The sequence below is a fragment of the Scyliorhinus torazame genome, chromosome 14 (assembly GCF_047496885.1).
Source record: "Scyliorhinus torazame isolate Kashiwa2021f chromosome 14, sScyTor2.1, whole genome shotgun sequence".
Classification (NCBI taxonomy): Eukaryota; Metazoa; Chordata; class Chondrichthyes; order Carcharhiniformes; family Scyliorhinidae; genus Scyliorhinus; species Scyliorhinus torazame.
This window is the reverse complement of record NC_092720.1, coordinates 271,254-285,322: the sequence shown is the minus strand read 5'-3', so window position 1 is coordinate 285,322 and position 14,069 is coordinate 271,254. Positions and strand designations below refer to the sequence as shown.

The following is a 14,069-nucleotide window of genomic DNA, read 5'->3' as shown; positions in this document are numbered from 1 at the left end:
GCCCAGACACATTTTGAATCTGCTTTAATAAGCAGACTTATTAAATTAAAATGACACTCCCGGGGCTCATGATGAACTCCTAGCCCCTCTGATGTCCACTGGTGGTGTAAGGTGTCCAGCATTTCAGTAGGTTCTGTACGCTCCTTCTTCAGGGAAAGCCAGACACAAATGTAGCCGTGGAAGAGGGGCAGATAGTCGGGTATAATGACTAATGGAAATGGCAGATGGAGTTCAATCCAGGCAAATGCGAGGTGATGCATTTTGGAAGATCTAATTCAAGAGCGGACTATACGGTCAATGGAAGAGTCCTGGGGAAAATTGACGTACAGAGAGATCTGGGAGTTCAGGTCCATTGTACCCTGAAGGTGGCATCGCAGGTCGATAGAGTGGTCAAGAAGACATACAGCATGCTTGCCTTCATCGGACGGGGTATTGAGTACAAGAGTCGGCAGGTCATGTTACAGTTGTATAGGGCTTTGGTTAGGCCACATTTGGAATACTGCGTGCAGTTCTGGTCGCCACATTACCAGAAGGATGTGGAGGCTTTAGAGAGGGTGCAGAGGAGGTTCACCAGGATGTTGCCTGGTATGGAGGGTGCTAGCTATGAAGAAAGGTTGAGTAGATTAGGATTGTTTTCGTTGGAAAGACGGAGGTTGAGGGGGGACCTGATTGAGGTCGACAAAATTATGAAAGGTATGGACAGGGTGGATAGCAACAAGCTTTTTCCAAGAGTGGGGGTGTCAATTACAAGGGGTCACGATTTCAAGGTGAGAGGGGGAAAGTTTAAGGGAGATGTGCGTGGAAAGTTTTTTACGCAGAGGGTGGTGGGTGCCTGGAACGCTTTGCCAGCGGAGGTGGTAGAGGCGGGCACGATAGCATCATTTAAGATGCATCTAGACAGATATATGAACGGGGGGGAACAGAGGGAAGTAGATCCTTGGAAAATAGAAGACAGGCTTAGATAAAGGATCTGGACCGGCGCAGGCTGGGAGGGCCGAAGGGCCTGTTCCTGTGCTGTAATTTTCTTTGTTCTTTTGTTCCTTGTTCTAACCACTGTGCTACCGCACTGCCCAGTTAGTTATTTGAATTTCAAAAGAGCATAAAGAGACACTGCTGAACACTAGTGGTGGGTTGTAGACGTAGGAACTATATGTAGTGCTTCACTTTGTGAATAAAGCTAAAACAGGAAAGATGACTTCAGGTCTTCACCTTCAGCAGTGGAGTATAAGGGGTTTAGCATGGTCTTCTCCAATTTATCCAATTGAGGTGCCCTCAATCGATTTTTTTGTTTTGACATCTTCAGGTGATGCCCTGGAACATGTACCTGGGATGAAGAAATTGGTTTTCTCCTGCAATGACATTGGAGGTGGTTTCGAGGAGACAGCAGTCCATTTATTGAACTTTAAACAACTCCAAGTGTTTGATGTTCATCAGTGCTCATTGACTGAAGATGACGTTTGTGCTCTGAGTGAGTAAAATTCAAATTAAACCATTCTGTTATTATTCTTAACCCTTGAGAAACTCAACACATCTTTGAGAGTAAAGTGTTCGGAGGAGTGAGAATTTGTGTTCATCAAGAAAGTTAGTGGCAGAAAATGGAACATCTTGCAATTTAATTTCCAAGGTCTACATTGCTGACCCAGGGGTGGGGGCACTTCTCATCGCAGAAGGTTGTCCTCACTGTATTTTAACAATTTCCCCTTATTTTCCTTCTGTTGGGTCGCCTTTGTGGACAAGGATTGAGATTAAATTTGTCTACATCACCATGGATCCATTGGGCTAGAAACATAGCACATACAGTGCAGAAGGAGGCCATTCGGCCCATCGAGTCTGCACCGACCCACTTAAGTCCTCACTTCCACCCTATCCCCGTAACCCAATAACCCCTCCTAACCTTTTGGACACTAAGGGCAATTTAGCATGGCCAATCCACCTAACCATATCTTTGGACTGTGGGAGGAAACCGGAGCACCCGGAGGAAACCCACGCAGACACGGGGAGGACGTGCAGACTCCGCACAGACAGTGACCCAGCGGGGAATCGAACCTAGGACCCTGGAGCTGTGAAGTCGCAGTGCTAGCCACTTGTGCTACCGTGCTGACAGAAAGGCTGTCCCAGTGCCTAGCCCTTAAATTGAGCGAACAATTAAGTACAGTGACTATGAAATGAATTCCTAATGGTTCCATGTGCGTTTAATTCAAGGTAAGTGATCCATTTAGAAAGAATTATGCTGATATTCTGACCAATCCAACTGTTAAGACTGTGGCAGATATTCAGAGCTGAACAAACCAACTTGCAGAGAGAAACCAGTCTTTCAGGCCGTTGCTAGATGGCAGCAGCAAGAAGTATAGGAACACTTTGGGGATTAAAAAAATTATAGATAAATCATTTAGTAACAAGAAAAGAAAACAAAGTACAGAACTTTACAGTTGCACGGTTAAAATGAATCTTTATCGGATTTATACCCATTTGGAAATTTGGTTTTCTCCTGCAATTACATTGGCGATGGCTGCAAGGAGACAGCAGTCCATTTAATATTTAGTCTTATAGGATTTATACCCGTTTGGAAACAAATTTACTCATCAGCGATAGACAGCATGGTTTGTGAAGGGGAGGTCGTGCCTCGCTAACTTGATCGAGTTTTTTCAGGAGGTGACAAAGATAATTGATGTGGGGAGGGCAGTGGATTTTGTTTACATGGACTTCAGTAAAGCCTTTGACAAGGTGCCTCATGGCTGACTGGGACAAAGGTGAAGTCGCACGGGATCAGAGGTGAGGTGGTAAGATGGATACAGAACTGACTCGGTCACAGAAGGCAAAGGGTAGCAGTAGACGGGTGTTTTTTCTGAATGGAAGGTTGTGACTAGTGGTGTTCCGCAGGGATCTGTGCCGGGGCCTCTGTTGTTTGTACATAAACGATTTGGAAGACAATGTAGCCGGTCTGATTAGTAAGGTCGCGGATGACACCAAGGTGGGTGGAGTGGCAGATAGTGTTGAGGATTGTCAGAGGATACAGCAGGACATCGATAGGTTGGAGACTTGGGCAGAGAAATGGCAAATGGAATTTAATCCGGGCAAATATGAGGTAATGCATTTTGGTAGGTGTAACATAGAGGGGAAATATACAGTAAATGGCAAAACCCTTAGGAATATAGAAAGTCAGAGAGATCTGGGTGTACAGGTCCACAGATCTTCGAAAGTGGCAACAAAAGTGGACAAGGTAGTCAAGAAAGCGTACGGAATGCTTGCCTTCATTGGATGGGGCATCGAGTATAAAAATTGGCAAATTATGCGACAGTTGGTAAGGCCGCATTTGGAATATTGCGCACAATTCTGGTCGCCACACTACCGGAAGGATGTGGAGGCTTTGGAGAGGCTTTGGTGAGGGTGCAGAGGAGGTTTACCAGGATATCTGGAGGGTGTTAGCTATGTGGAGGGGCTGAATAGACTCTGACTGTTCTCATTAGAACGATGGAGGTTGTATCCTCTGACAATCCTCGGCACTATCAACAACTCCACCAAGGGATTATTATTTAAATGATAAAATATTAAAACATGCTGCTGTGCAGAGAGACCTGGGTGTGCTAGTGCATGAGTCACAAAAAGTTGGTTTACAGGTGCAACAGGTGATTAAGAAGGCAAATGGAATTGTGTCCTTCATTGCTAGAGGGATGGAGTTTAAGACTAGGGAGGTTCTGCTGCAATTGTATAAGGTGTTAGTGAGGCCACACCTGGAGTATTGTGTTCAGTTTTGGTCTCCTTACTTGAGAAAGGGCGTACTGGCACTGGAGGGTGTGCAGAGGAGATTCACTAGGTTAATCCCAGAGCTGAAGGGGTTGGATTACAAGGAGAGGTTGAGTAGACTGGGACTGTACTCGTTGGAATTTAGAAGGATGAGGAGGGATCTTATAGAAACATATAAGATTATGAAGGGAATAGATAGGATAGATGCGGGCAGGTTGTTTCCACTGGCGGGTGAAAGCAGAACTTGGGGGCATAGCCTCAAAATAAGGAGAAGTAGATTTAGGACTGAGTTTTGGAGGAACTTCTTCACCCAAAGGGTTGTGAATCTATGGAATTTCTTGCCCAGTGAAGCAGTAGAGGCTCCTTCATTAAATGTTTTTAAGATAAAGATAGATAGTTTTTAAGAATAAAGGGATTAAGGGTTCTGGTGTTCGGGCCGGAAAGTGGAGCTGAGTCCACAAAAGATCAGCCATGATCTCATTGAATGGTGGAGCAGGCTCGAGGGGCCAGATGGCCTACTCCTGCTCCTAGTTCTTATGTTCTAATCTTAGTGGCATCTGCAAACTTACTAATCAAACCACCCAGATTTTCCTCCAGATCATTTGTATTTACTACAAACAACAGAGGTCCCAGCACTGATCCCTGCGGAACACCACTAGCTACAGATCTCCATTCAGAAAAACACCCTTCCACTGCTACTCTCTGTCTTCTATAACCAAGCCAGTTCTGTATCCATCTAGCCAGCCCACCCCGAATCACATGTGATTTTAGTTTTTGTACCAGTCTGCCGTGTGAACCTTGTCAAACGCCTCATGGGGCTGGTTTAGCACAGTGGGCTAAACAGCTGGCTTGTAATGCAGAACAATGCCAGCAGCGCGGGTCCCATTCCCGTACCGGCCTCCCCGAACAGGTGCCGGAACTGGGCGACTTGGGCCTTTTCATAGTAACTTCATTGAAGCCTACTTGTGACAATAAGCGATTATTATTATTATTATTATTATTATTATTATTATTATTATTTATTATTAAAGTCCGTATAAACTACATCCACAGCCCCTCTCCCTTCAATTTTCTTTGTCACCTCTTCAAAAAACTCAATCAAGTTGGTGAGACATGACCTTCCCCATACAAAACCATGCTGCCCGTCACTAACTGACCCATTTTCCTCCAAATGCACATATATCCTGTCCCTCAGTATCTTTTCCAAAAGCTTCCTCACCACTGATCTCAAGTTCACCGGCCTATAATTTGCTGGATTATCCTTGCTTCCTTTCTTAAACAAGGGAACAACATTGGTTATTCTCCAGTCCTATGGAATCTCGCCTGTGGTCAAAGAGGCTGTGAAGATATCTGTTAAGGCCCCGACTATTTCTCTCCTTGCCTCCCGCAGAAACCTGGGAAAAGATTCCATCCGGCCCCGGGGACTTGTCTACCTTAATGCAATTTACGATTCTCAACACTTCCTCCTTTGATATATTAACGTTCTCAAGATCGTACACACATCTATCCCTGACCTCAGCATCCGTCATGTCCTTCTCCCTGATGAATTCGGATACAAAGTACTCATTAAGGATTTCATCCACTTTCTGAGGTTCCACGCATAACTTCCCTCCATTGTCCTTGAGTGGGCCGACTCTTTCTCTTCCGACCCGCTTGTTCCGAATATATGCATAAAAAGCCTTGGGATTGTCCTTGACTATGTTTGCTGAAGACATTCCGTGGTCGCTTTTAGCCTCCTAATTCCACGTTTAACTTCCTACCTTCACTGTCCTCGGGGCTTTGTCAGTGTTTAGATGCCGAGACCGTTTGCTTCCTTTTTCCTTTTGACGAAGTTTACAATTTCCATGGTTTCTGAATCCTGCCATTTCTAGCCTTTATTTTTGCGGACATCCCTGTCCTGTACCTCAATCAACTGGCCCATAAAAGCCTCCCACATGTCAGATGTGGATTTGCCCTCAGATAGCCGCTCGCAATCCACATTCCCCAGTTCCTGGCTAATTTGGATGTAATTGGCCCTCGCCCAATTAAGCACCCTGACCCGCGGGCCACTCTTGTCCTTATCCATGACTATTTGAAATCTTATGGAATTCTGGTCGCTAAGCCAAAATGCTCCCCCACTGAAACATCAATCACCGGCTCATTCCCCAATACTAAGTCGAGTATGACCCCCTCCTTGGTTGGATTGTCAACATACTGGGCGCGATTCTCCGCTCCCGCGCCGGTTGGGAGAATCACCTGGTGCGCCATTTTCCCCGCGACGCCAGTCCGACGCCCTCCCGCGATTCACCCAAGCAGCGACAATGGCCCCGTCGAGTTCTGTGCGGCGCAGGCCGGAGAATCGCCCGGGACACCCAAAATGGCGATTCTCCGCTACACCCGCTATTCTCCAGCCCGGATGGGCCGAGCGGCCTTCCCAAAACGACGGCTTCCCGCCGGCGCCATCCACACCTGGTCGCTGCCGGCGGGAACAGCGCGGGAACGCTGGGGGGGGCGGCCTGTGGGGGGGGTGAGGGGGGTTCTTTCACCGGGGTAGGACTCAAAAGGGGTCTGGCCCGCGATCGGTGCCCACCGATCGGCGGGCCGGCCTCTCTGAAGGAGGACCTCCTTTCCTCCGCGCCCCGCAAGATCCATCCGACATCTTCTTGTGGGGCAGCCTCGGGGAGGACGGCAACCACGCATGCGCGGGTGACGCCAGTTACGCAGCAGATGATGCGGCGCCGCTTTTATGCGGTGCCAATGCCCGCCGCGCGCTGACGACGCTGGTTTCGCGACACGCCCCCCGCGTTTCTCGTGGCCCCGATCCTAGCCCATTTTCGGTCCCTGAATCGGTCGAGATCGGGGCTGTTTCGCGCCGTCGTGAACCTCGACGCCGTTCACGAAGGCGTGGGCACTTAGTCGCGGGAGCGGAGAATCGCGCCCACTGTGTCAAAAAGCCCTCCTGGACACATCTAACAAATTGCTCTCCATCCGAGCCCCTGGCTGTAAGGGATTCCCAGACAATATGGGGTATTGAGTACAAGAGTTGGGAAATCATGTTGCAGCTGTGTAAAACCTTGGTTTTATATTGTCCCGAAAGACATCCTTGTTAGGTGATTTGGACATTCTGAATTCTCCCTCTGTGTACTGGGAGTGTGGTGACTAGGGGATTTTCACAGTAACTTCATTGCAGTGTTACTGTAAGCCTACTTGTGACACTAATAAAGATTATTGTTATTAAAAAAATTCTGGTCACCACATTATCAGAAGGATGTGGAAGCTTTGTCGAGAGTGCAAAGAAGGGTCACCAGGATGTTGCCTGGTCTCGAGGGTGTTGGCTATGAGGAGAGGTTGCATAAACTAGGATTGTTTTCACTGGAAAGACGGAGGCTGAGGGGAGACCTGATAGAGGTCTACAAAATTATGAGAGGCATCGACAGGGTGGATAGTCAGAGGCTTTTTCCAAGGGTGGAAGTGTCAATTACAAGGGGGCACAGGTTCAGGGTGAGATGGGGAAAGTTTAAGGGAGGTGTGCGGGGTACGTTTTTCACACAGAGAGTGGTGGGTACCTGGAACGCGCTGCCAGAGGATGTGGTGGAAGCAGCACATTAGCAACATTTAAGAGGCATCTGGATGGGTCCATGAATAGGGAGGAAATAGAGGGATACGGACCGAGTAAGGGCAGAAGGTTTTGTTTTTAGTTAGGGCATCATGATCGGCACAGGCTTGAAGGGCCGAAGGGCCTGTTCCTGTGCTGTACTTTTCTTTGTTCTAATAAGAGGGAAGTTTAAATCGCCCATCACAACCACCCTGCTTTTTTCACACCTTTTCAGTATCTGACTACACAGCTGCTCCCCAGTCTCAACACTCCCAACATTGTGATTTCCCCTTATTCCTCAGCTCCACCCATAATGCCTCACTACAAGGTCCCTCCAATGTGTCCTCCCTCAACACCGCTGTGATCAGCAATGCCACTCCCCCACCTCTTTTGTTTCACCTTCTGTCCCGTCTAAAACAACGATATCCCGGAATGTGAAGCTGCCAATCCTGTCCCTCCTCGAGCCATGTCTCCATAATTGCAATTACATCGTAGTTCCATGCAGTAATCCAGGCTCTCAGTTTGTCTGTTTTACCTGTTATATTACTTGCATTGAAGCAAGCGCCCTCCAGACCTACAGTCCCACTGAGCCCTGCGGCTTCCCTCTGTCTGCTCTTACTCTGCACTTTGTTTATCTCAGTCTCACTTTCCCCCCAGTCCCTACACTCACTGGCCTGCTGTTCCGGTGTCGTCTCCCCCCCCCCCCCCCCGGGTCCCCCCGCACCACCCTCCTGAAACAACACTCGCATACCTCCCGCACAGGATATCGGTGACCCTCCAGTTCAGGCGCAATTCGTCCTCCTTGTACAGTGCCCACCTTCCCCAGAAGACATCCCAGTAATCCATATATCTAAAGCTTCTCCCTCCTACACCAGTTATTTAGCCACGTGTTCAACTGTACTATCTCCCTGTTCCCACGTGGCACAGGGAGTAATCGTGAGATTACTACCCTAGAGGTCCTGCTTTTTTGCTCCTGACCTAACTCCCTGAATTGTCTTTGCAGGACCTTTTCCCTCTTCCTGCCGTGTCATTAGTACCAATATGGACAATGACATCTATCTGTTTACCCTCCTCTTTCGGATGCCCTGTAGCCATTGAGAGACATCCAGGTCCCTGGCACCAGAGAGGAAACACACCATCCCTGAATCCCATTTGCGGCCACAGAAATGCCTGTCTGTGACCCCGAATATCGAGTCTCCTACTCCTACCATTCGCCTGGACTTAGCCCGACCCTGCTCTGCAGCAGAACCAGTTGTGGTGCCACAGGCCTGGCTGCCGCTATTTATACTGCTGAGGCTATCCCCCCCCCCCCCCCCCCCCCCTTACCCCCCCCCCCCCCAACAGTATCGAAAACGGCATACCTGTGTGAGAGGGGGACGGCCATAGGGGGCTCGTGCCTTACCTGCCTGCCTCTCCTGGCGGTCACCACATCTACCTGTCTGAACCGGTCCACTCCTTCCTTCCCTTAACTCTTCCAGACAAATGGTCTTCATTAACCTTACCCCAGCTTAATTAAATAATTTAGAGGCACGCACACCAATAGTTGAAAAACTCATTCCGACACCAAGGAACATTTGGGATGGGGCAGTTGAATGATCTAAACAGGGAGAGCATGAAACTGGCCAGAAACATCCAGAAGATATTGAGAATGGCAATTATGCTTTCGGAGCTCAATTTAGCTGTAATATGGAATCTGGGAGAAACTTGTATTTAATGGGTTTCCACCCGTTTGATAAACGTATGTTCCTGACATGATGAAGAAGCAGCTGTCGTTTAATGAAGCCATTGCTGTTTTTCCTTGCAGCCCAGATTATCCCCTTGCTCCCCAGTCTACAAGTGCTGAATTTAGCCTTGAATAGGAATTTGGGAATGTCTGTGAGGCACCTGATTTCACGACTCCGCTTCTTACCAAGATTAAGAAGCCTTATTGTCAACAACTGTAACCTAACCAAAGAATCGATTGTGGAATTAGGTAAGCAAATTGCTTTTTTTCATACAGGAAGTATCTGATTTTTCTTTCTTCTTTTTCAAAAATTGGAGTTATTATTTAGATCAAAAAGTAAAATAATTGTCCTTGAGATGAAGGGAACTGCCTGTTCAGGTGGAAATCTGCGGTAATAGAGGTTCTATGTTTCTACGACGTTTGGGATCAACTGAAGTTCACGGCAGGTAGAAGGTGGCAGGATGACCAGGAGCCCTTAAAATACGTAAGTCATGAGGTATCAGAATAGAACATAGAACGATACAGCGCAGTACAGGCCCTTCGGCCCACGATGTTGCACCGAAACAAAAGCCATCTAACCTACACTATGCCATTATCATCCATATGTTTATCCAATAAACTTTTAAATGCCCTCAATGTTGGCGAGTTCACTACTGTAGCAGGTAGGGCATTCCACGGCCTCACTACTCTTTGCGTAAAGAATCTAGGATCAAGTCTGCACTAGCTGACTGCAAGAGCTTTCTACCTAATCCCTCTCCCTTGCCTTATCCACATAACCTTGCACATTACTGATTTTCAGATAACTGTATCTCGGTTGCTCCGCCTCCAATCCCAGTCAGAAAGTTTGTTCCAGACTCCGACCACACTCTGTGTGAAAACATTTTTCCTCACATAATTTCTACTCCTTTTGCCTATTATTTTGAATGGCTGTCCTCTTGTTCTTGATGCTGAAGGGACGTTTCTCTCTATTTACTCTGTCCATACCTCTCAGGATCTTGAACACCTCAATCATTTCTCCTCTCAATCTTTTCTACAAGGAAAACCATCCCAATCTCACCAATCTATCTTCATAGATACAGCTTTTTATCCCTGAAATCATACTTGTGAATCCTCTCTCCAACGTCGTCACATCTTTCCTCAATTATGTTGCCCAGAACTGGACACAGTCTCCAGCTGAGGCCTAATTAGTGTCTAATTAGCTCTCTCAGCCTGTCCCGCCACCTTCAATGATTTATGTACAGATACACTGAGGTCCCTTCGTTCCTGCACCTCCTTGAGAGTTTCTCCATTTATTTTAGACAATCTCTCCATATTCTTCCTTCAAAGATGAATCACCTCACACTTCTCTGCATTGAACTTCATCTGCCCTTTGTCTACCTAATCCACCAACACGTCTATGTCCTGTTGAAGTTCATGACCATCCTCATCACAATTGACGATGCTTCCAATCTTTGTATCATCTGCAAATTTTGAACTCATGCCCCAAACACCACAGTCTGGGTCATTAATAAACATCAGGAAGAGCAAGAGACCCAACACTGACCCCTGGGGAAATCCACTACAAACCTTCAATCTGAAAACAACTATTTATCACTATTCTCTGTTGACAAGGGGGAGCCAGGCGATGTGGCATATTTGGACTTTCAGAAGGCGTTTGACAAAGTCCTGCATAAGATATTATTGTGCAAAATTAAAGCGCTTGGGATTGGGGGAAATGTATTAAGGTGGATAGAAAACTGGTTGGCAGAGAGGAAGCAAAGAGTAGGGATTAATGGGTCCTTTTCAAATTGGCAGGCAGTGACTAGTGGGGTACCACAGGGATCGGTGCTGGGACCCCAGCTATTCACAATATATATTAATGTTTTGGATGAGGGAACAAAATGTAACATCTCAAAGTTTGCAGATGAACCAAGTTGGGTAGAAGGATGAACTGTGACGAGGATGCAGGGATCCTACAGCAAGATCTGGACAGGTTGGGTGAACATTAAGAACATGTGAACTAGGAGCAGGAGTAGGCCATCTGGCCCCTCGAGCCTGCTCCACCATTCAATGAGATCATGGCTGATCTTTTGTGGACTCAGCTCCACTTTCCGGCCCGAACACCATAACCCTTAATCCCTTTATTCTTTAAAAAAATATCTATCTTTATCTTAGACACATTTAATGAAGGAGCCTCAACTGCTTCACTGGGCAAGGAATTCCATAGATTCACAACCCTTTGGGTGAAGAAGTTCCTCCTAAACTCAGTCCTAAATCTACTTCCCCTTATTTTGAGGCTGTGCCCCCTAGTTCTGCTTTCACCCGCCAGTGGAAACAACCTGCCCGCATCTATCCTATCTATTCCCTTCATAATTTTATATGTTTCTATAAGATCCCCCCTCATCCTTCTAAATTCCAACGAGTACAGTCCCAGTCTACTCAACCTCTCCTCGTAATCCAACCCCTTCAGCTCTGGGATTAACCTAGTGAATCTCCTCTGCACACCCTCCAATGCCAGTATGTCCTTTCCCAGGTAAGGAGACCAAAACTGAACACAATACTCCAGGTGTGGCCTCACTAACACCTTATACAATTGCAGCACAACCTCCCTAGTATTAAACTCCATCCCTCGAGCAACGAAGGACAAATTCCATTTGCCTTCTTAATCACCTATTGCACCGGTAAACCAACTTTTTGCGACTCATGCACTAGCACACCCAGGTCTCTCTGCACAGCAGCATGTTTTAGTATTTTATCATTTAAATAATAATCCCTTTTGCTGTTATTCTTACCAAAATGGATAACCTCATATTTGTCAACATTGTATTCCATCTGCCAGACCCTAGCCTATTCACTTAACCTATCCAAATCCCTCTGCAGACTTCCGGTATCCTCTACACTTTTTGCTTTACCACACATCTTCGTGTGGTCTTAGTGTCGTCTGCAAACTTGGTCACATTGCTTTTGGTCCCAACTCCAAATCATCTATGTAAATTGTGGGCAATTGTGGGCCCAACACTGATCTCTGAGGGACACCACTAACTACTGATTGCCAACCAGAGAAACACCCATTAATCCCCACTCTTTTCTTTCTATTATTAACCAATCCTCTATCCATGCTACTACTTTCCCCTTAATGCCATGCATCTTTATCTTATGCAGCAACCTTTTGTGTGGCACCTTGTCAAAGGCTCTCTGGAAATCCAGATATACCACATCCATTGGCTCCCCATTATCTACCGCACAGGTCATGTCCTCAAAAAATTCAACTAAATTTGTTAGGTACGACCTGCCCTTTATGAGCCCATGCTGCGTCTGCCCAATGGGACAATTTCCATCCCGATGCCTCGCTATTTCTTCCTTGATGATAGATTCCAGCATCTTCCCTACTACCGAAGTTAAGCTCACTGGCCTATAATTACCCGCTTTCTGCCTACCTCCTTTTTTAAACAGTGGTGTCTCATTTGCTAATTTCCAATCCGCCGGGACCACCCTAGAGTCTAGTGAATTTTGGTAAATTATCACTAGTGCATTTGCAATTTCCCTAGCCGTCTCTTTTAGCACTCTGGGATGCATTCCATCAGGGCCAGGAGACCTGTCTACCTTTAGCCCCATTAGCTTGCCCATCACTAACTCCTTAGCGATAACAAACATCTCAAGGTTCTCACCTGTCATTGCCTCACTTCCATCAGTCGCTGGCATGTTATTTATGTCTTCCACTGTGAAGCCCGACCCAAAAAACCTGTTCAGTTCCTCAACCATTTCCTCATCTCCCATTATTAAATCTCCCTTCTCATCCTCTAAAGGACCAATATTTACCTAAGCCACTCTTTTTTTTTATATATTTGTAGAAACTTTTACTGTTTTTATATTCTGAGCAAGTTTACTCTCATAATCTATCTTACTCTTTATAGTTTTTTTAGTAGCTTTCTGTTGCCCCCTAAAGATTTCCCAGTCCTCTATCTCCCACTAATCTTTGCCACTTTGTATGCTTTTTCCTTCAATTTGATACGCTCTCCTATTTCCTTCGATATCCACGGTCGATTTTCCCTCTTTCTACCGTCCTTCCTTTTTGTTGGTATAAACCTTTGCTGAGTGGGCAAATCAATGGCAGATGCAGTATAATTTGGATATACCCTGGAGCTGTGAAGCAATTGTGCTATCCACAAGGCTACCGTGCTGCCCTATATAGAAGCAGGGATGTGTTGCTGCAATTGTGCAGGTCCTTGGTGAGGCCACACTTGGAGTATTGTGTGCAGTTTAGTTCTCCTTCTCTGAGGAAGTATGTTCTTGATCACGAGGGAGTGCAGCGAAGATTTACCAGGCTGATTCCAGGGGTGGCGGAACGAGCAGAGAGTTGGGATAAAAGGTTATTTTTCGGAATGGCAACCGGTGACGAGTGGTGTCCCGCAGGGTTCAGTGTTGGGGCCACAGCTGTTCTCTTTATATATTAACGATCTAGATGACGGGACTGGGGGCATTCTGGCTAAGTTTGCCGATGATACAAAGATAGGTGGAGGGGCAGGTAGTATGGAGGAGGTGGGGAGGCTGCAGAAAGATTTAGACAGTTTAGGAGAGTGGTCCAAGAAATGGCTGATGAAATTCAACGTGGGCAAGTGCGAGGTCTTGCACTTTGGAAAAAAGAATAGAGGCATGGACTATTTTCTAAACGGTGACAAAATTCATAATGCTGAAGTGCAAAGGGACTTGGGAGTCCTAGTCCAGGATTCTCTAAAGGTAAACTTGCAGGTTTTTTTTTATTTTTTTTAGAAAATACAGCACAGAACAGGCCCTTCGGCCCACGATGTTGTGCCGAACCTTTGTCCTAGATTAATCATAGATTATCATTGAATTTACAGTGCAGAAGGAGGCCATTCGGCCCTTTGAGTCTGCACCAGCTCTTGGAAAGAGCACCCTACCCAAACTCAACACCTCCACCCAACACCAAGGGCAATTTGGACATTAAGGGCAATTTATCATTGGCCAATTCACCTAACCCGCACATCTTTGGACTGTGGGAGGAAACCGGAGCACCCGGAGGAAACCCAC

General features: G+C 46.6%; 1 protein-coding gene across 2 annotated transcripts in view; it reads left to right on the top strand.

Moving 5' to 3' along the window:
* Positions 1-14,069, top strand: part of LOC140389482 (leucine-rich repeat-containing protein 31-like) — a 223,064-nt gene that overhangs the window by 139,764 nt on the left and 69,231 nt on the right. For both annotated transcript variants that reach the window (XM_072473615.1, XM_072473614.1), the window contains 2 exons: positions 1,304-1,468; positions 9,123-9,290. In XM_072473615.1, the coding sequence (XP_072329716.1) occupies positions 1,304-1,468; positions 9,123-9,290 (333 nt within the window). The remainder of the gene's footprint in view (positions 1-1,303; positions 1,469-9,122; positions 9,291-14,069) is intronic.